Raw genomic sequence first — 24637 nt, 5'->3', positions numbered from 1 at the left:
AATAAAACTGCACAAAACATTTTATTCATTATATATTTTTTGTCAGAAGGTAATTAATACAGTGCCAAAACAGTAACAAAACATTAGTAAGAAAAAATCAAGACTGCATCTAGCATCAACTACTATTCCGATAAACAATATTCTATTATCTCGGATACAACATTTATTAACACTTATATTTTTCACAACATTCGAACAGATACTTGGCATAGTAGACTATTATTTATTTTTTAATAATATATAAATTGTGAACTAGATTCATAACACCGATACGCCTAATGGATATTTTATTTATTTTCTCTACATTATTATCCGGAGGGTAGTTATGTGCAATGTCAAATATAACTAATTTGTATGTCAATATGAAGTCAGTTTCAGTCAAATAAAATTCGATTAATCAATTCATAAGTGCGACTTTTTAAACTTATATGGGACTAGCGAAACGGCACGTTTCTAGAACTTACTATACAATCCATTTTATCTTAAAACAATAAAATATCAAAATAAATGCGAATACATGGTTTTTAATACATTCATGAATTTGTACTTATTTTGTTTGAATGCCAATTGAAATGATATATCTGAATTTTTCATCTAATTACAGCTACTATTGTCAACCTGCGCGATTAGTTCTTGAATACATGCTTCTAGAAACATCCCGTTTCGAAGTACCCACAAACCATTACAAATTATAACACTATTGGCGCCCAACGCGAGCTTATTTCATATTTGTGCAAAACATCGTTCAATGATTTTCATAATCACATTGTCTTAACAATTTTCACTCATACATTAACAGATATGCTTTGGTCAACAAACACTTCCTAATATCGAGACTAAACTCCTATCCAAGAACCAGACCTATAAACTACGTTCAATTCCTATTCACAGCTAAAGCGTTCGTGTAATAATTTCTCACAAAGAATATAATGCACATAACTACCCACACTATAATACTGCGCAAGAGCAGATCCTGCGACATACGCCGCGTCCGTTAAAACCTGCTCTAAAATCAGTCTGTCGCTTGTCACCATGCCGCGTAATTCTAACATTTAATCACAAAATTACTGTATACACGGATCTAACATGAAGAAGAGGACACCTTCAAAATATTTTTATTTAAACCATCTATGTAAAATGCTATACCGTCAGCGTGATGTGAGCTACTTCTTATTATATCCTTGGTCCATGCGAGCTAACTTGGCATCTTATGAAATACAATAGCTTCGTTACAAACTTTTTTTTGAAAAATTAGTGTTACGCTTTCGATAATGCGCGTCTCGACTACTCTAAAGCGGCCGTTTTATATAAAAATAAAATTACATCTCAACATTTATTATTACACAAAGTTTTCAAGTCTTGAGTAAGCAAATTAGTACAAAACCAGACGATTCTAAAATAGATTTTTTTTTCGAATTTTTTAGGACATTTATAATAGTAATAATGATTTGGACATTACAATATAGGTACGTATTTACTTTTACATGGTAACACGACGATATTACCATGGGAACAATCTAAATGCCACAAAGCGTAATCACACTCATCACACCATAATATACCTTGCTTAAATACCCATAACCATAAACATTCCCATGGTAAAACCTTACAATAATGTTACATAGTGCATCAAAAAGACAAAGCTGACTTTAGACAAACATATATAAATCTGTATCCTTAAAGCTATTTCAGTTACATTCAAAATGTGCTAACAGTTTTATTCCTATCAAAATTACCACGAAACGACGAAGATTCATAAAATTACTAGAATTTATTTATTTGGACTGTGTAGTGATAATATCTATATAGTTATATTTTTTTAACTGTTTCCCGTGGTAAACTTGGTAAGAATGCCTATTTTCAAACGATCAATATTGTTTATCGAGCAAGTTGATTAGAAAATGTATTAATTAGCAATTGATGCTTACTGAAGCAAGCCATTCTTTACGCTCTTGTCAAGCGTGCTTTTAGGTTTTAGAATATTGTTTGTGTCGTAGGAGCGACTTGACACCGACTATATTTTCTGTATAAGCGTATATTATTTAGTAAATACAAACGTACATGAGCGTATACGTTCATAACCAAACGTGCACGCACGTGTACGTTCGCAACATAGAAGCTTATACGTATTGATTCTACGTCTGGTGTATAAACGCCCTAAGATTGACATCCGTGCTTTATAAAGATTGACAAATAATACTGATCGTTTGATAACAGGTACAGGGTGACGTCTTAACAGAGACGTGCATTATCAAAGTATACATTATTAGCACACCACAACGACGATCGTCGCAAATACCGATAACCACGGAATTAAGTTTTAATAAGCTCATAAAATTCGATATTCACCACAGACAGTAATATTTTGTATTCATTATATAGGTATATTCATTAAGTATCTTAAAAAACACCTATTAATTTTTTTTCTTTATTACACGGACAGATCCAAAGTTATACATGAGATAAGGACTAGCGATCATCAATCTATTATTTGTTTATATATTATTTTTTATTATAATAGTGTTCGCGCCTACAAAGCTTTGCTAAAAACAACAAAAATATAACAAGAAACAATGATAATAAAAACAGAATGCAGTTATAATGGGCATTTTCAACAGTGGCAGTGTTTAGAGAAATGCTAAATTAATAGTACGTTAACATTGTAATATGTTCGAAGCGGTCTCGCGTCGCGTCTGACTCACCATTCTCAGCGCAAACATCGATGCGAGATTAACATTTTTATTTAAAAGCTCAATTCGTTTGGTATATTTTAATACATTTATTGTTATGGCAAACTATTAGAAAACTGTAGTACACTGTAGACGGACTAAATGTAGTGAGATTTCAAACACTGAACAAATAAAGACTTAATACAAATATCCCATTACATTTGTCTTGTTTAACTGAATAAAACACTGTCACTTAAAACTTAAATTATAATATAATATACTTATTGGTGTCGACAAGTAGTGTTTAGCACCACATTATAAACTATTCAGTTACGTATGCACTAACAAATCCGAGTGGCGCAATTCCTGAACAGAGAAAAAAACAGTGAGAAAAAAATAAACAATTTTTTCCCCGTGCTCAAAAACCTGTGTTTTAATACTTGTGTACGCACACCAGTTACCTAAAATATGTAAAAAATTAATTCACCAACACTTATCAACTAGAAAAATATTTTAGAAATTCTCACTTACATTTAAGAGGAACTGGCAAAATAAATCCTGTATTTCCCATTTTTTATATTTTTTTATTATTTTTTTCATTTATTCAACTCACAATTGAATACAAAAAACCAGATTTGGTCCTCACGTATAAAATTCATGATGCCATTCCTATAAATTGGACAGAACTATTCACTGTACGCGTATTGACGAGTAGCAAAAATATTAGTAGACTATGCAACACTAAACAATGGCTCAAAATATCAAATCCACTAAATACCCAATAGAAAAAAAAACAATCTGCCTATGTGTTACGGCAAAACCTCGTAGAAGCAATGTTAAACTTAAGAACCTAATAGAGTAAGATTAAAATGGTGGTAGACCGTGGCGCCGCGGCGACTGGCTTGAAATTATCACAATAGACTACCTAGTAGGACTAACCACCCTTATTGTCCACACTCATTCAACTATAAATACTATCATTTGCAACTAATATTAAAAAAGAAACATCCCATAGCTTCACACCCCACGGAACTACGAATCCACAGTATCAAAAAGTGATTAAAATTCATTTAATTAGAATAGAGTATTTGTGCACGCGTTAGTGGCGCCCACCGCGGGGCGCGACACGTGGGACACGGCCCTCATGCAGTCACCGCCCACACACCCCGTACAACTATCCCTCACCTAAGAAACGACTGACACATCGATTATTATGCTAAATAGTTACACTTTCTTCTAAACGAGGATTCTTTATACGGATATATTTTAAAACATGTAACTATTAGATTCGTACTATAAGCTTTAGGACCGTATATCCACCTATATCTATCTCCTCACCTACTGGCGAAGGCTCATATCGATATCGTTCACTACACAACTAGCATCGTTTAAAATAGATAAAAAACCAACTACAATACACAATTTTGCAGGAATAACTATCTAAACAGTGAGTTTTATGTATTTCACTACCGAGTTTTTTTTCTTGTTCGGTTAATCCTTTTTTTATAAATATTCATCCATAAATTATTATCAAATTCGATAAAGCTCTAAGATTGATCCACATTCACATAAAAATACTCGGTTATTCCGAGATACACTGAAGCATATTTGAACGCCAACTCGAGACGCTTTAACACGGACCCAACAATACGACGCACTGTCTTATAAATGCGACTCGCCGCATGTATCCGTCACCGGGCATGTCACCGGCGTTCAAACGAGGAACATTATGTTAAAACTAAATACAAAACTCGGGAATTATTTTAAGGTAACCGACAGAAGTCGAGACTCGCGAAAGCTAAAGATTAAATAATAAGAGAACCATTATCCAGTCTTGCTAATGGTGTAATACACGACTACACATTCCTAACAAAAATAAAACATCTAGCTGAACTCACTAGCGTGGTGCTTCACACATTTTTGTACATTCAGGATTTTAGGAGCAAACCATCTGTGTGAGGATAAACTTCGAGTTAACAGTAACACTCTGCGAACAGAAGCTCTGGTACATTTAACAACTATTGAGAAATTTCGTGATGAAACCCCAACTTCATGATACAATCAACTTTCTTGCACGTTTGCAAGGACACAAGGAGAGGATTAGGCCATACAAAATGCAGGATATAATTTAAAAATCTCGCGAGGGATTTCACGCAATAGGATTTGAGCAATATTTTAATATGAAAATACCGAGCTACTGTTACGAGTTTACTACATATATTAATGCCTTCTGCGTACAAAAATGCGTTTTATACTATCACTAAATTCGTATCAAATATAACCACCCACTGCCTTCAGATAATGGATCCGTCAGGACCCAATGAAAGCCGATTTATCACTCGCAATTTTATGTAAATTTAAACTATTTCCAACAATCTTCATAAACATTAACAAAACGCATTTTTGCCTGCATTGCATATAGGGTCCACATCTAACCAACATCGACAACGTACGAAAATATTTGCGAACAACGTGTCTATCCACTAAAATCTCAATTCATCTAAACATTGACTAATAATAAACAAAACAAAATAACAATCGCTATTATGATTATATTCATGCATTTTTACTACCTACAAAATTCTAGCGTTCGTAAGTTCTCTTAGGTTTACACGATGCGTATAATTGGCTTCAGACCATGGCCAAGAGGACAGAAGTTTCTAGAACGACCTTCACGTCAGTCCCTCGAAAATTTCCATTAAAATTATCATTTTCAGATCGTAATTTAGGAGGGTTAACCACTCGTCCCCGAATACCTACGCTCTATCCAAACTAACTACCCTTTAGGTTGAGCATGGTCTTAAAACTATTTAAAAGCGAGACCAAATAAAATGAGATTAAGTCTTTATCAAACTTATGACATTTTGGACTTGGTTTCTTAAGGCTACTAGACATAAGACATAGTTGAGGCCACGACGACTGTCCCCGAAGCCACGGCATATAGTAAAATACTCAAACGTTACGTATAGTTTAAATTATTTGAAGCGACAGTATTTGAGTATAATACTATGTTGCAACCCGCTATGTATATTCAGTCGATTAATAAGGACGTCTCTTATGAAAACGAGCTAGCTCTTTGCCGGTCCTAATTTGGCACAACCAATATTGGACTCGATAATGCAGTCTCAAGCACTTGAATTAAACTATTCTGGTTGACTTTGACCAGCTCGGAGCCACCTCGTTCCTGTGAGCTCTCCTGTGATCTCCCTTTAACAATAGAGCATTTTAGCACCTTCATGTATCCTCACAGATCAAATATAATTAGCGGATCACAAGCCAAAACAGCTGCAAGGACGAATTACTGATAAAATTTAGGATCTTCCTTTCTTTAGTATCATTCTTACTTATCATAACTCCGTATAAGCGTTCATTATTGGCTTTAAATTAAGTACTGAATAGTTTTGGTATTTTTTTTAGAAATTTTTCACGTATTAAGGACTAAGTAAGGACATTATTATTTTTTAATTTATAATTAGGTTATATCACACAATATTCTTAGAGATATGCTGTTATAAGCGTTGGTCATTGAAATTCTGAAATCATAATATTATATGTTATAATTTTTTTTATAATTAATTAGCGTACAACATTTACCCTTAAGGAGAACTAACTTAGGAAGAGAAATAAAAGAATTATGAAAAAGCTTTGCATGGAAATGGATCAAAAAATGCAGTAAGGGAAGCTTATGCTATGAAAACTCCAATATTGTATGGACGGAAGGAAATTTTTATTGAGCTAAAACAAACGGGCTTATATTCTGTGAGCCGGGGCGTTTCGTTGGGGCATTGCGATATATTTTCACAGCCATCAAACCTTAAAGCTGATACACATTTGTATCTTGTTTGTAGTAGGCCTATTATATAACTTCAAAGAAAATTGTAACAACAATAGAATAACATCTTTTTTAAATTTCATAAAAACATTCTAATGTAACCAACAAACGCATTTTGTTATGTATCAATCAAAATGCGTATAACACAGGCAAGCAGTGACTCAAATTTGACCAAGAAAAGGCATTTTCTAGAATTATTATAAATGCATATTTTAAACCGATTGTTGCAGTCCAGAAGCGATACGGTTGAATACTATAGAAGAGCGAATCAGCTCATTGAAGATATTTTAGCTTAAAGGAAAATCTTTGATAAATTTACGTATACAAGTATCCACTATTTGGTTGTACTATTCAATCGAACAAGTACAATGCCCAAACGAAACGTTTTAATTTTAAATGAAGCTAGTTGTGGCACAGTTCCCCACTATTTAGAAAATTCTAGAAGGACTACTTGCGAACAATTCATAGCCAGTTCAAATAATGATCGCTTACGTAAATAATGTGTAAATAAATTCATCTGAGTCCAATGGAAACTTAAATAAATCGTATCGGCTACAGTGAACATGCTAAACACGCGATATTTTTCTAATATCTTTGCATATAATATATTCCACAAAATTTAATTCCTATGTGGTTTTTTAACGTTGAACATTGGTCAGTCTATCAAATATATTTTAAGCGTGATAGTATATTTTAAGCGTATGCTGTAAGCTGCCTTGCTTTTCTATATAATCGCTCAAGTGTCGCATTTCAGTGTAGCCAAGACCTAAGAAAATTCATTTCAACAAATAATAAACTTTTTAAACAGTAATGTCATACTTTCTTAATTTGCGCTCTGAAAAACAATAAAGAGAAAAATAGATTTTTTTCTACATTGCAAGACAGTGATTTGAGGTAAATAGTTACTATATGGCAACATCGGAAAACAGTGAAGTATTTTCAGTAATAAATATAGAATCAGCTTTAGGACGAGAAATAATTAACTACCTACTAATTCGCTAAAAAACTAAACATATTTTTTTTAATAATATTGTGCTAAATATTTTTTTTCTTTAAGAACAATAATATCATCTAACATGCTATATACGCTAAGTGCGATTCGATTGTACTAATATACGTTCAATATATCAAACATTGGAAGCATTTGTATGGGGCTGGGTTAATGTTACACAGAACATTCGAGAATCTAACATTTGGCTAAAGGATTCCACGGCGATTTATAAATCAGGCAGGGGAATTACATCACATCAATTTCTAATATATTTTTTTTATAATAGACAAATATAAATCTATATATTTTTTTCAAGCCAACCCCATCGCATTTACGTTCAGCACTACGAGTGCACGGATTAAAAAAATAAATAAAGCTTATTGCACACGGAAATGCATCACGAGTAAGGTTACAACTAAAAACCTATGAAAAAACAACCAACCGACATCAAACGTTTTCGCTTGTTTGTACACAACATTAGGGCATCAAAATGCATGCACATTTTATAGAAAGGCACTAAATTCAACGAATACTAATAAAAAACTATAGCCGTTTTTGTATTTGATTAAATAAATATGTCACTGTCGGTTTCTTATATCGAAATAACACGAAATAACGCCTGTACTATCCACCAAGACATACACATAACTAGGTCCCATATAAACCAACGTATAAGTAAGTTTATTGCTATGTACTGGGCACCTAAAACTGAGATTTTCAACAACAATCAAGTACCAAGATCTGTCGCACCAACAACAGAATACAACGACCAGAGTGAATTGATACTTTCGAAACCGACAGTACATTTAAACAATAATGAAATAAAATTATTAACTAAACAACTAATATTTGTTCTTACATACTAACGAACTAAAGATGGAAGATTTCATTTAACCCTATTGTTTTGGTTATATACTGCATTTAGCAGTTTTTTGTGCACTGTGTGAGAAATTAAAGCATATGGATTTTTGAACCATACTAAGATATTAAGAGTTGCCCGGAGAGGTTTGTACAAACATAGTTTAGTTAAAAAAGATTAACCATTTCGAAAAGGTCACATTTCAAATGACAAACACATGAGACATATGCCCCTTTTAATATTCATTTAATGAAATATACTGAGTATAGAAGGCACAAACCTACTTTTAGTTGAATTAAACATTGGTCAAAAGCGAGTACAGAATATTATGCCTTAGAATTCGTAGAAGACAATGATTAAGATTTTACTGTTATTCGAAAACACAACCATAGTGCAGACTTTTTGGAATAGAATGAAAGAGAATCTATGGGAAAATGATGTGAACAAAACTATGTTTGTACGTAAATCGTATACAGCTCCGAACGACCCTTAAGAGTTACAATTCCTTGGCGATTCTGAGCGATCATGCATTGACTAACATATAACTATTTAGGAACGGACTATCCCACCCATTCGTTTTGGCCGTACATTTAGAACACAGGTGCATATTTCACTAATCAACCCTCGCATAGGGTAAAACGCTACAAATTAAATTTTTAGAAAGAATTGACGAAAACTAGCCGACCCGTTTCAAGCATCCAACCTCACTTGAAGGGTGAAAACACCAATTACTGAACACTTAAAAAAAATACACCCTTCACAATGTTAAGCAATTAATTATACCAAGCTGTGAAGGTAATATTCTATTCACAATCCATAATTGTTATCCCACCCTAACCACATCAGTACAACATCATCCGAATAAGCACTAACTATAATCTATACAAATTCATTTGAATTTAAATTCATTGTTTTTTAATTTTCTTTTTCTCATAAATAAATAAAAAGTGGTACACTTATACACTAATAGTTCATAACTTCATTTAATATATTTTCTTTTTGTTATTCGCACGAAACTTGAATATATTAAAATAGTGTCAACTAGTAATAACGTAGAAACATCACATTTTCAAGGGCTCCTTGTGTGTCGGTGTGAGCGAAAACATTCATATTCAGACAATCTATATAAATACTTTATCAATTTGTGTGACTAGATATTGCTTTAAGTGTTTCATTGTAGACATTGGAACGAATACCCTTTGGGCTGCTTTACTTTTCTCTATACTTGGCTGGAAATTCCCGATACCTTAGACTTATTCTGACAGAATTTTGAGAGCTTTCGTCGTTTAAAATTTGTACAGAACAATGGCAATTGCGTTTAAGTAGACACAACTAAGCGATATATGTAAAGTATCTGTACAAATTATTACTTAAAATGGTGGAATTTGCAACTTAAGTAGATATATAAATATATTTTTATTAAGAAGATATATTTAAATGCACTGTTATTTTATTGTCTTGTTTGTTATAAGATAGATATTGCAACAATGAAAATATATACTGTTAAATAACATAAACAACGTGAAATACTTGGGATTTTTTAACTTTTGTGGTAAAGTACTGAGAATTCCCATCCAAATAATATTGCACTCATCTTTAAAATGAAATTCAGCATTAAACTACAAGAACATACGAATCAACCTTTGATTTTCACAAGTATCGCTCACACCGGACGAAATTTTGGCAACAACAGCCAATAATACGTTTCCCTTAATACTTTTTTTTTAAACATTAAAAACCAGCTAAGCACGATGAATAAATAACGAAACTTCTGGCTAACCTACACACAGATTAATATGTATTCATTATAATCATATTATATTAACGTGGTCTCTATTATACCTGTGTTAGTCTTTGTTAAGAGTGCACTTTTTATAACTGTGTATGCTTAGTAATACTATTTTGGTATTACGTAGAAGATTTTTAATGCACAGAATAGATACGATACATACGCCATACGCATAATATCCCGCCTATATCCTAAAGCAGAGACTATATAAAATCATTAATAGAACATTAAACAATTGCGTTACGCAGTCGAATAAAAAAGCTATTATGTTTTAGTCTTTTAAAAAGTTTAAGAACGTATTTTACCCTTCTTAATTCATTTAATTTTAGAATAATTTCTATTGTTTGTCATGTTTGAAAGATAATTCATCAAAGGACAAAATCACGTATTAACGTGCACGTGATTGCACGCTCATACAAAATCAACGTATTCTAGAGGTAGCACATACAATAAGGTATGAAAGCCAAAAGCACATTGAGATATATTAAAATGTTCATTATTTTGTAATAACTAGGAATATATGATATCAATTTATATTTAGTTTCATGAACTTCTTTAAATCTTCTAACAAAATACCTCAATATAAATTACTAAGCGTACATAAATGCATTTTAAATTGTTAGTTCAATTGTAAAAAGTGTCACTCTATAATATTTATTTCCCTACAATATTTGTATGTTGATATGACATTTTATGATTGCAACGATCCCTTTGCAAAACGATACGCCTAACGTACTGTTTTATCATTTTAGTATGAAATATAGTAAATTTTTAAATAGAAATCTTAATATTTTTACTAATTTGTATGTTTTTTTGATACTAAACTTGAAAACTACTGAAACGATTTTGTTTTTTTTTTGAATGAGGGGTATAAAAGTTGTAATAAATATTGTATTATGAATTAAAACTAAGGCTTTAATTGGATTTTCTATTGAACTATAGGCAGTGTTCAGTTATTATCCTATTAAAATCGTATATTTCTTTAAAGAATTACTTACCTATTCCAAATTAAAGGGCCTTATATGATCACAAATGAAACATATTTGTATGCAGAATTATCATTTAAAACTGCTACTCTGGCATGATATAATCATTAAATAACAATGAAGTGGTCAAAGAATTTGGAACCGTCATATTTTCTGTCTAATATTGGTCATTGTGGTCAACAAATAAAAGTATTGAGAGTAGTTGTCCGAAGATATTTAAGAATTTCTATCAAAATTACCATATTTCATACTAATATAAAAAACATAGGCGTAACAACATCCCCATTTGTCGATATAAATTTCATGATAAAACGCTTGCTAGGCGAGTATTGGCTATAGAGCGTTGAGTTAAAAGTGCTTTTAAACCTTATTACAAACAGTATAGAAAACATTTTCGCTTAATTTAACGGAGTTCTTCTATTGAGAGTTGAGCAAAACATGGAAATGACTGAGCAATTACGAGAAAATCGAGTATATTGTAAATAATTAATAGTATAAAAATCACAATAGAAAGTTTAGTAGAAATCTGAAGAAATGTTTAGGTTTTAATGAAGGAATGATCGGTGAGATTAAGTAAGTTATGTCTTACTCTATATTAAATTGAGTGGTACATTAAAAATGCTCGATTCGACATGTTTTGCTCAACAGGTAGGTACATAAATGAGTCTGATATAAGCTCAGCATTTATTGGACCTTATTTGTATTGAAATTAACTTTTGCAATTCTTTAAACACATAATATATCACCCAAATTTACCTAAATTTTAAGTCAATAATTTTAGCTTCATGAAATGAAAAACTAACCATTAAAAGGCCCAAAAATTGTTTTCAACACATACACAAATCGCTTGTATATTAATGTTCAAAAACTTCTCAATTATGACCTGTTTTTTTTTTCAAATCTCTTTTAGTAATCAGCCTCTACTAATGCTTTTATCGTGAACAATGTTGACAAAAGTTGAGTATATCTTAATTTCAATACATTAAGGTCCAAAAATATACAAAAAACCCAGCTTAATTAATAGGCCCTGTAGCCAAATAGTGGTATGGGTGTCTGTTATGCATGAATCTATTGTCGTACCTCTGGTTCTTTTGATAGAAGTCGTTTCGTTGAACTTTCCTATAGTTCTGCGGTCGACGATTCTGTTGGTTCTTCTCTTGTGGCTTGTCTGTTGACTTGTTTGTTGCTTTTGTGTCGCTCTTTGTTTCAGTTTTTGGAGTTTCTGTTGGTTTCTCCTAAAATAGACGTTGTAGATTAGAGACGTTACATTGAAAATTGTCGATTTGATTGAAGGAAACACGAGATTTTGCCACTACATGGTACTAAAACAATAACGTTTTTATGGACTGTGATTTTTTTAAACGTAAACAAATGCAAGAATAATGTCGATGATAATGGTACAGGTACAGTATAAAAAATGACATATTTATTGTGACACAAGACTGTGTTTGTAGTTTTTTTAAAAGATCGGTGCCTTAAATACAAGTCATTATTAGTTCAATAAATAACAGGGCTTAAGTCAGTTTGAGATGTAAATTAATAGTAATTAGAAAGTTACTAGCAAGTTTAGAGTACGATCGAGTAACAGTTTCAGATGTTCTTGAATAATAGTCTAGCTAATTTACAGTGCGATGAATTGAACTATAATAAGGTTGTAAGGTTATAACTAATAGTTACCTCTTTAGTATCGTTATTGTGTTTCGTATTATTCTGGTTTGTGGTCGTGGGCGTTTCTTGGGGAGTTTGCGTCTTTGGCGCCGTTGACTGCGGCGAGCTTTGGGAGGCGGTTTCAGTCTGTAACAATATCACAGTTCTGAAAAAATCTTCATTGATAAAGATAGATTGCCAGATGTATATTAGCAATGTCTGCCTTTGTTCGCATGGACGTCGCAGGCTATGTTCGACCCCGAAGTTTCACCATATTCTCCGTACCGGATTTTTTAAAAGTGCCTGAGTGTTTTGAATATGAAAGCGTTAAAGACAGAGACAAACGGTATGAATTATTCGCTAACTAATTGCCTCACAGAATGGTATAGTCAGATTAATATTGAAATTATGGTACGGGGTTAAATCCCAGGTAACTGGGTTGTAAAGGTTAGATAGGCTGTCGCTCCATGTAAAACACTGGTATTCAGCCACATCCGGTGAGGCTGGGAGCCGACTCTAACATAGTTTGTAAGAAAGGCTAGGTTCGTATAAGAGGACATTTTGAATATGTTGTTAGTTACCGCAAGTTCGGTGGCGGCGCTGCTGTCCCGCGCGTGGTGCGCGGGCGCCAGCGCCACCGTCAGCGTGAGGTCGCACCACATGGCACAGCGGGCGCGCCGGGCGCTGATGCTGAGCTGCTTCACGGCCTCCGCCAGCTGCAGGATGGCTGCAGATATAAGCAAATTGATTATTATTATTACAGTAACATACATAATAGCCCCCTTTACGCACACACTCTATCGCGCATGAAACAACAATCGCGCGTGAAATAGCATGCGTATAAAGGGTTTGCAAGAAGGAAGGTCCCAAAGGAAAGAGCGCGCTTCGCGCTCATCTGTCCGCGCCCGCGAAGAAAATCGCGATCGTAGACCGCGCTGTGCACCCGCGCGTAATACTGCACGCTTCTAAGAACGTGTGATAGAGTGTGTGTGTGTGTGTAAAGGCGGCCAATATCACGGCCTGTTATAGGACGATGTCTATGAATTACACCCATGTTACGCGACTAACAATCGTAGTTCTTTGTAATAAGGGGCAGGTTATTGCTATTTATCGGCCACGCTATCAAACTCCGATTTACTATTAAGAAATATTGTAATATAAATGTAAGAAGATCAATAGCATTTCGCACGACCCAGGAATCGAACCTTACGATCAGCATTCGAATGGACTATCAGCCATACCGCAAAGGCAGTCAGGCTCTGACAAGAAGGCTTTGCCGTAGCTTTTGGACCCAGGTAGGGGCCGTGATTAGGCGTTAAGTGTTTACGAAACAAGGATGAATAATGTGAATATAGTGTATATGAGTGAGTGCATGTATAGCGTGTACATGTGTAGCGAGTACATGTGTATTGTGTAGTGCATGCACGTGTACTGTGTATCGTGTACGTACGGTCGGGTCGCACGTGTCGGTGCGCGTGGTGCGGCGCCAGCTCGCGGCGGCGCGCGGCCTGCACGCCGCCCACCGCGTTGCGCCACGACAGCATGGCGCTCTCCACCTCGCTGTGCGGCGCGCTGCACACAACACATACATATGTTACTGTAAAAGCCCCAACTGTGGTAAATCCTAAGATTTTCCGGTAAAACCTAAGATTTACCAAAACTCAATGGTAATAGTCCGAACAATTCTTTTATTTCGAACTTTTACCTCTATTCACTTGATGATATCGAGATGTCTCCTCCTACAGGGTGGTTTAAAAAAAAATTTGCAGTAACACATCATAATATATCATCACACGACTCACACAAAGACATCTAATTAAAATAAATATTGTTTGACAACTCACACATGGTCACCTGATTCCAAACTAAGCACAGCTGATACTGTGGTGTGATGAGCACTAGTATTTGTTCTGAGTCTAGTTGTAAATGTATCTTGAATGTATGTATGTAGAAGCATATAAGTATGCTTATCAGTTATTTTGTTCCTATAGTACAAGCTCTGCTTAGTTTGAAATCAATTGACTGTGTGTGAGTTATTCTTCTTCTCATCGTATGGTTAGTGGTCAACCTAGTGTCAAAATTGTTCAAGCCGCCCGAAGTGAGAGTTAAGTTATGCAATTATATGTATCTATTTACGTAGATTACTGGATTACGATATCACTAAACAGCGACTCATCTAAAGAATGACCGCACTAAAGTTACCTAAAACAATTCCTATAACAATTAATCATCACAACTTACATCTCAGCCAGGTTTTTAACATCCTCCCGCCACGTGCTAGGGTCAAAGGTCGCAGGGTCAACTCCCGTCGTCTCCTTCTCCTTCTCTTTGTCCTTGTCGGTGACCTCTTGACCTCGCTTCAACACCGTGATCTTCGACTCCTCGGGCTTGTGAGGCTTCTTGATCTGAGCCACGCAGACACTCGCTCGGAGCGTCTCCATTTTACCCATCAGGGTTAATACCTGAGGAAAATAAATTATTTGTAGTAGTGTGTACTGTGTGTAGTTATAGAATTTATAATAATTTGTCCATCAAGTATTCTCTATAGGATTATATTATAATGGTGATAGTCTAAACTAAACTAGGTATATCAAATGTTCGAAAGCAGATAATGATCATTATAAACTATTTTTTATTTTTTACATGAACTTTTTTTCAATCTTGGCAGGGCAATATCCCTTTTTTGTGAAATTTGAAGTACAGTACAGTAGTATAAGAACTACTTGAAGTACAATATAATAATGATGTCCTAGTCGATATCCGGCCATGGCGGAAAATTTCATTGAAACTGGCCAACAGTGTAAGACTTTGTTCATAGTGTCTAAGTATGTGCACAATATAAATTTTACTGAAGTATACATCTTGCAGGTAAACTGTAGTTTGATCCTGTCAACCATCGATAGTTTACGTCGTATGCTCCCAACACGTGAACAGTTACCTTGGTATGTTCCCTGAGCATGTCGACAGTGAGTCGGTCGACACGTGTGGGGCAGGGGGGCAGGCGCGGCACGGGTATAGAGTTGCTAGAAGAGACGGCCCGGCCCGGGTAGGCGAGTGCGAGGCGAGCTTCAGTACGTTTGCGCTCACGTTCCAACTGACGCCATTGTTCGTAGCACGCGTCGAGCCGCGCGTGGAGGATGCCTGATGATGTGGCTGCACTCCTGGTAAAGAGAAAGTTAAATTACTATTAGTTTATTTCCTATATTTTAATTTGACTTATTTGAATTGTGAAGTTAACATCTACCCTAACTAGAATAAACTGGACGGTTTTCCGCCGACAGGCTGTTGGAAAAAGATCACATCTGATTTAGATGATGGTTCTCTCGATTGGGGATGTTAGGGATGTATGGTGACACAGACATAGAGATGTAGACATCAAACTTATAACACCTATCTTTTATGTTAAAGACCAAAGCCATTAATTTTTGCTAAACATTCAAATGATTGAATACCACGCGGTATTTGTCGTTTTTTTATTAACCAAACCTTTAAAACATTTGTAGAGACAATTAATAGGCTGATATTAAAATATACGAGATACATTTCAAATTACTAATATTCTCACCTCATATTCCTCATAGCGTAGAAGGGAGCCAGCAGAGGTAGATCTAACATCGGCGATGGCAACACAGGCGGTGGGACCGGGGGACTTGGACCTAATAATGCGCCCAAACCTAAGAATTAAACATACAACATTTTTATTTCCAAACTGATAAAAAAAACACTCAGGAAATACTTCCACAAATTGCACAAATCCTAGTAATATTATAAATGCGAAAGTTTGTGAGAATGTATGTATGGATTTTTGTCACTCTTTCACGCAAATACTACTGAACCGATTACGATGAAATTTGGTATACAGGTAGCTGAAGACCCAGAATAACACATAGGCTTTTTATCCCGGAATTCCCGAGGGATCGGGATTTACGCGGGAAGGGATTCCACGCGGACGAAGTCGCGGGCGGCCTCTAGTGCAATATAACTTTACGAGTAGGCACTCGGAGATAATCTACTATCCTACTAAATTGTATCCGAACTCACTCGGTTAACCTGATTTGGCGCAAAAACGGTACATACATATTTAAGACCGATAAGAGCTTGAGAACATTCGGGACCTTATTAATAATGCACCCGACATTCGAACTCAGTTGTTCACGTAAAAGTAAACTGATGTTGACGTATTTACGAAATTCACATAAATATTAAAATCGTAATTATTAGCAAGCCGACTATTGTGTTGTTTACTGAATATGAGAAATATTCATCAAGGCCTCTGATTGAATAGTCAATTGGATAATTCACAGTTCTTCAACAATTTCTTGTTATTTATTGATGAATCGAAACTCGTAAAAGGTTCATCTAAAATGCTCAGGCTATGTTTTTTTTCGTAAATAATGTTGTGAACCATTTTATTAGTCACTCATTTGATTCTAACAAAAATGCAGTATCGTGACGTCGCTTCATTATATTTCTATACTATAATGTGTTTTTGACATTTCCTAAAGAGTAGCTAATTTAACTGCTGTCTAGTACCCAATTTATAGGAGAAATATTTAAACACTTACCCAGGTTAAAAGGATTACTTTCATGTAGAAACGACACATCAACATTCAATTGATTAGGCGGCGGTCGATTCCTCATTAACAAGCTCATCTGCCGAGCAATCTCCTGATTCTGTCTCATTAAAGCTGCTTGTTGCATATTATCCCTTCCGAGATTATCAAAATTCCTCTCATTTATACTCCCATTCCCTTGAAAATTATCCCTCGGCATCATTTGGTTCATATCACGTCTTTGCATAAACTCATTTTGGTTGAACCCGTTTGGCTTGAAGTTCATCGAATTAGCTGCCGAAACAGGAGTCTGGTTTGAGAAATCGAAATTCTGATTTATCGGACTTCTGTCATTCATTTGAGACATCATATCGTAAAAGTTATTCTCCCCAAAGTTCTTATTAGGCGGCATTTGTTGGAAGTTCCTGTTAAAGAACATTTTGTTCCTGTCGTCTTGCATTTTATTAAATTCTTCATTCGGATAGTGCCCATTTAAATCCATCGGCATTTTGAAATCCATATTATTAATCCCATTTTCTTCTCGACTTCTGTCTGAAGACATGTTTAATTGATTCAAATACGCCAATATTTCAGTCTCCTGGTTATTATCTTTCATGAAACCATCATATTTCGCAGGAAATCTTTGCGAGTTGTTGAATGGCGCTTCGAAATTGGAATTAAAATTCATGTCCAAGTTCAAACTATTTGGCCTGTTGAAATTATTCACTGAGAACATATTCGTTTCCGGTAGTGAATTTCTTTGGCTCGGTTCGAAGAAGTTATAGAATTTTTCGTCAAATTTGTTTGGTGTTGAGAATTGGGCACCACCAATTTCTTGAGCGGCAAGCCTTAGTAAGTTGAGCTGTTCAGGAGTGACAGCGTCCGCAGACGTATCGGGCACGGGGTCAATGCCCAGCAAAGAGCTGACGTCACTTTCGGGATAATTGACGAAGCCGTTGGTGTTGCCGAAACCGTTCTGCATGTTAAAGTTGAAGCCATTTTGGTCGTTCTGGTTGAAATTGTACAGGTTATTGTTCTGATAGTTGTATGACGGTGGTATGAAGGAATTACCCGTATCGTTTTTGGGATACTGGTTCGTTGATATACTGTTTATTGTTTTTTCCGATGGTTGTATAGAGCTGTAAGAAAAACAAATAATAAGAATTAAATGTCAGTGTTGTTATAATTTAATTAGGTACGCATTTTCAATGCAACAAGTTCTCAAAGAACTTGGTCAATAATCTCCCGCGCACCCACACCGGACACGATATCATAGAATTCATAATTACGACACAATCAAGCGTATTTTGTAATTCACACAATTTGATGCACGATAAACGCGATAAACAGAGGACGCGTCGCCCTTTAAAAGTTCTTAAAAAAGAGAATTGCGTCAATCATTTGGCATTGCGTGCACAATATTAGGCGTTCTGTTAAAATTTTAAAGATCTCGTGTATGGGAAACTTGGCAAACGTTTGATAATCGTGATTTAATTCATCACACGACTTCGACAACACAACAACATGTTTTTATTGCTACAAAAAAGTTTTACGCGTTTTCTGGGGACTTTTGTTTTGGTATAAACGATGACGTAATGGTTTTAAGGCATACAATACTTGCCAAGTCGGTTGTGTTTGGAACCTAAATCGCGCACATTAATCATCTGTCTCAGGCCACTGCCCCTACGGACTGGCCTTCACACATCTTCAAGAACAATGTAGACAAGTTTGAGATGCCTGTCATTAAGGCTTTACGACTTAAATTCACAGATTTGACGAACTTGTACACGGAAATAGATAAGTTAATATCGAGTTTGGTGTTATACTATAGCCAGACAACGGAGTATAATATTATCCCTTGCTTTGCCATGAGCGATAAAATCACAGATGCATTTTCTCTGTACGGTTTAACTTACGAACTATCTAAGAGATTATATAAAAGTCTGATGTGTTAAGAATTAAAACAACAAAAACAAATGAAAACATCAGTCTGATCTTAGCAACTGTTATCATATACCCCTTACTGACAGTTGTATATTGAAATCGGACGCTAAAACTTAAAGAGTTAGATATAAAGTTTGTAAGCGTACTAACCTGCTCCCTTCTGAAGGTCCGGTCTCATCAAGGATTTTTGTGATGAGATCACGGACGATCGAGTTTTCTTCCATAATGCGTTCCGACTGCGAACAAAATAAACAAACATTGAAACATTACACAATGAATCTCATTTTTAACCTTGACCAAATTGATATGAACAGGAAAAAAACCATCTCCTAACTAGAGGAAAAGGAATAACCCAGAGTTATTTTGCAGTGGAAACGAAAGTGATTCAATAAAAAATGCAATCCAGACGGCTGAGTCAACTGCAGCGCAATTAAAATTCGTTTCAAAACTTGATTGAAACAGTTTCGTTTGTATAAAGTTATATTTTTATTAAATTCTTTTTAGTTCATTTTCGTATAGCAGAAGTTGTAACATAGGCCTCAAAGAAGCTTAAAATATCCTAGTAATGTCTACAAATTGTCACAAATATACACTAAAAGAGCGTGACGTCGTCAATAGTTCTAAGAAAACAGTAAACTGCATGTGAAATTCTTGACGGTTTAAGTTGAACAGATAGATCAAAACAATCCTTGAGCGACTACTAATTTTGTCCCTAGGGTTAGTGCGTGATTTTAGTGCCTTTAAAATACGGACTTCCAAACGAGTATCACACTACCGTTATTGTTTGTAAACGAAAATATTTAATACTGTTTTCCGGAAATCGAACCCACGACCCTAGTGTGCATTGGTAACGGTATCTAGTACAGCGATATTAAGGTCGTCTGGGTCTATCAAATTTAAGTAATTAACTTTTAAATTCTTCAACATTTCTAATTAGACAATCAAGTATGCTAATAAATTGCATTATGACACAAGTTCTTACATATTACTAGTATTATAGACAGTTTTGATTGGTTGAATGACCTTGAATAAGTAATTAATTGCACTGAAATACTGCACTGACAAACGTTTTTACAAGAGTGAACAGTATTGAGTCAGGCAATAGAATAGTTTTGATAGTGAAGTCATCTTTACTTTGGTATTTTATTTATGTTAGACTCTTATTACAAAACGATACAGAATAGAACTAAGATTTATGCAACATAAACTTAAAAACTGAGTAGTCATAACAAGAATATATTTATGTCTATAAATTAATTTATTTATGAGACTTTTATAAAAACACAAATTGAAGACATGCCACACATAGGTATGTAGATACATTTATGGCTAATATTAATGTTCTTTCCATGGACAAATTTGCTTATATTCAGTTGAATTCCGACACATTTTTATATGAAGATCTGTCAAAGCATAACTCAAGATAAATGAACATATCTAACTAAGTTAGAATACACTTAAAAGTGTATAAGGGTAATATGATATCTATGGTTATTACATAAAACGGTAAGTGAAAATCAAAGACAGTCATTGCAATCATTTGGCAATTTGTTGAAGTTACTATAACTTCTATGTCATACATAAGTGGATAACATCAGTGGTGTTATGGTAACAGTGGTCACTACACTACTATCAACGCTTGCGGGGGGGTCATAACCCATATTAAACATATATATTGAAATAAATAAATAGCTGTTTCAAGTCACATAGTACTTATATCCATTATGTATACATTTGTTAGGTGCGAATATTCAAGAGAATTTTATACTATTATTGTGGCTGACAAATCAGAAATCATTGCATCATTGACCTGTAGGCTTACAGAGCTGACAGTAGTCTATTTAATACAGCTTCTTTATTTGAGAAATACAAAGAATTCTGAAAGATTATCTAGATAAATCATGCATGCCATGGCTCTCTACTGAGTTGTTGGACTACAGGGCAAAATATAAAAACTCAGTGCAAGTCTTTAAGGAAAAAAGGTAAACAAAATATAAATGTGAATGTAATCACTACTTCCTATACATATATTTGTATAAAACATGATATTATCTGTATTCCCAAAGGGATTTACACCCACATTCCACACAAACAGTTTTACGAAAACATATGTTAAAAAATCACTTAGCAAAATGCATTTGCATTGAGTCATGTTGAGATCTAGATAAGTTTTGTTATTCTTTCTGATAACATACCATTTTAAAAATAGTAATCTTTTATAACCTTTATCTGTATGAAGTATTTATTTATTTATTTTATTTATTTTAAAAAGACAACTCCCGCACTAAGAATTGCTCTTGTGTCGCGGGGACTTTTACAAACATACAAACAACGGACACAAAGCACAACCAGACCCGAAACAATTATTTGTGGATCGCACAAATAATTGCTCCGTGTGGGAATCGAACCCACGACCTCCCGTTGCAGTGGTATCGGCGTGGCGACCTAAACCACTGCGCCACAGAGGCAGTCAAAAAGTAGCTTTTAAATTCAGCTTTGCTTAAGGTTTGTAATGGAACATCTGACTTTTATTCCTTAACTAGTTACAGCCCATTAATCTCCTGTGTTTCCTATGTGTTAATCATGATTATAAACTAGGTGATCCTAATCTAAGTAGATTTGATGTGATTTAGTACCTCCTAAAAATCTAAAACTTTAGCATTTATTATATTATTATGGTTTGTTTCTAACCAGTTAAAACATTTCTTTAATAAAAGGTACTTATTGCTAAAATGTTTGCTTGTTTTAGGGTTTTAGAGTGATGACCAATTTGTTTTCAATATGTGTCAAACAAAATACGAAATAGTTTTGGGAATACCCATCGCTTTGTTATCAATTAATGAGCCTAAATAGGCAGTACATACTATCATGACTGTATAAACCACACAACACAGAATCAATTACATGAAACTAACACAGCTTTTTTGTCAACAATAAAAATAAGGTCAGTTTAATAGAACAGAGCTTTCTACAGCTACCTAGTTTCAAATAAGCTATGAATACATACATACATAAAATCACACCTTGTTCCCATAGGGGTAGGTAGAGACCAAGAAATGTCACTTAATACAATACTAACAAACTTCCCTTGTATCATTCTAAATAAGCTAGATCTATAAAAAATATTAAAATAAAACATGTTTTACTTCTCTCTATGTACCTACCTAATAACTAAACCTAGAATCATATTCTTAGAAACATTACATTTCATATAAGGAAAACCATGTTGCACAATATGTTGGTTTATGAATTAAAATGTATAAAACAAAAGCATTTAAGATGACAACTGTTGCACAACAGTGAATATATACTGATAAAAGAATTTAATTGTTTGTGGGTTATAGTTCATTAACGGCTGAGCCAATAGCTATAGAACTTTCACTATTGAATTGTTTATATCCAAACCGTTTATGCTATTGACACAGTTGACAGTTTTGTGTGACACTTTTACATAAAATTACTATAAAAATATGTATTTTTGACAGAAATATGAAATTATTAATTCCTGTTATACCTTTATATATTAGAGTATGTTTTATAACTGGATCTTGTGCATATTTTAGTTTGAAGTTTTTAAATATTGTCATAACAACACCTACTATTATGACTGAAAGAAAAATAAAAAAGTAACAATTAGGCCCGGTTGCACTCCTGGATAAGCAAGGCTTAGCTTATTGAGTGTACAAATAATAAATAAGAGTTCTTTTTCATACAGTCATGACTGTCAATTTATCTGGTTGACACCTATTTTAAGCTTTGAAACTGGCCTTGAGGGTCTCATTTTAGGGTAAGTCCTTTTATTAATAGATACCTAATAAGATTCCTATTAATGACACAAATTCTAAATATTAGTTAGAATACCATATTAAGAAATGTAAACATACATAAAAAAATCCAACCACATCTCTCAGAAATAGTATAAAATCTATTCCATCATACTTTGACCTTTCATTTCTTCCTCCACATGTCCTATAGTTCATACATTCAATACTGCAAGTACTATGCACCTGACCTTTTAGCTTGTGAAATGTGGGTGTGACTGTACCTAAGTTCTCAACAAATATAGGTAGGTATAGTCAGCTTTTTGTACAGGAGTAATATGATTTTGTATTTCATTGGACATATTGTTTAATTTAACAGTATAGGTGCTTGTTGCTCATAATAATATAAATAGTCGTCAAATGTATGTTACAAGCTTCAAAATAATTAAGTTATGCTTATAAGAACATTAAATTGTTGTTTAGATTGTGTTTCAATATCAAATGGGCGACGTTATTTAGGAAATGTACTATCAAGGACATTCCAATTGTTTTCTTATTAGAACCTGTGAATTCTATATCAAAATGTTACCTTCACTGATGTTTTATGATAAATTGATTCACATATAACACGTGTAACACTGTATCATCAGTCTATTCACTATCAGAAGGGTAACTGCGATGTTTGTATTAAACCATACAAATAATATAGAAAGTGGGTAGGTGCAAGCATATTGTCCTTTTATGAACCAACACACTGAAAACATTTCATAACATTTGATGTCGTCATACACCTTAAAAATAGTATATTTATAATATGTTACCTTGTTATTTTGTCCTCTAACGTACAAACTACATAATTCTAAAAATATTATGTGCATTCCCCGATGTCATTACCTACACTTCAAGAAAAAATATATCGGAACACGGACACGATAAATATCACAACAAATGTTCACTAAAACCATGTTTAACACTTTATATTGTCCATATACGTATAGTAACACACTTATAAACAGATATTTCGTGTAATATCATCCGGATTTTAGGTCAGATTGACAGTCCAAGACATTTACAACACCCATTGAAAAATGGCACTTTACGAAAACACTCACTTACCTGATCTGTTTCATTTTCGACGGTTTTATACGCATTACCTATGTGACATAAATCACTGAAGGCCATTTAAATTATAAAATTATTTCTTGCCACGATACATACGAGCTTACTTCGGTGCTAAGCCATTTTTTCCATTGACCTACATGTGTATAAAATTATACGTGCTTGCTCGCAACGGTGTTGCTGTCACGTCGCGGCTATTTGTTTGAAAAATAACCTTTGACTCGTTACAAAACATGATCATAATAAAACTTACATGTTAAATCGTTAGTTTTCAATAAAAAAATATTAGTTTCTTCAACACAATTATTTTATTTTGTGAATTTCCCGCCCTTTCAAATGATTTTTTTATTTTTTTTTAAATCACCGCTGAAATATTTTTTGCCATTTTTGAGGTCGGCAAAGGTAATGTTTTTTAAAATAAATAACAAAGCCAACAAGTGTTAAAGATAACGTCGAGTTTTGTTTGAGTTAATCCATTTTAATTAAA

General features: G+C 34.1%; 1 protein-coding gene across 3 annotated transcripts; it reads right to left on the bottom strand.

Moving 5' to 3' along the window:
* Positions 1–15: 15 nt before the first annotated feature.
* On the bottom strand, positions 16–24394 carry LOC142983272 (uncharacterized). 3 transcript variants are annotated; one of them, XM_076130201.1, is made up of 10 exons: positions 24148–24394; positions 19421–19506; positions 17339–18465; positions 16339–16447; positions 15712–15934; positions 15015–15235; positions 14224–14345; positions 13355–13500; positions 12804–12920; positions 16–12361 (listed from the first exon to the last, which is right to left on the bottom strand). In XM_076130201.1, exons 1-10 carry the CDS (start codon positions 24211–24213, stop codon positions 12140–12142), a joined length of 2439 nt encoding a protein of 812 aa, XP_075986316.1. In that variant the 5' UTR covers positions 24214–24394; the 3' UTR covers positions 16–12139. The 3 variants fall into 3 exon arrangements, with proteins under 3 accessions (XP_075986316.1, XP_075986317.1, XP_075986318.1); XM_076130202.1 differs by lacking the exon at positions 24148–24394 and adding an exon at positions 23853–24128; XM_076130203.1 differs by lacking the exon at positions 24148–24394 and adding an exon at positions 23621–23696.
* Between the last annotated feature and the right edge of the window lie 243 nt (positions 24395–24637).

The sequence above is a fragment of the Anticarsia gemmatalis genome, chromosome 23 (assembly GCF_050436995.1).
Source record: "Anticarsia gemmatalis isolate Benzon Research Colony breed Stoneville strain chromosome 23, ilAntGemm2 primary, whole genome shotgun sequence".
Classification (NCBI taxonomy): Eukaryota; Metazoa; Arthropoda; class Insecta; order Lepidoptera; family Erebidae; genus Anticarsia; species Anticarsia gemmatalis.
Note: the sequence above shows the minus strand (reverse complement) of the source record. Positions and strands in the feature narration are given on the sequence as shown.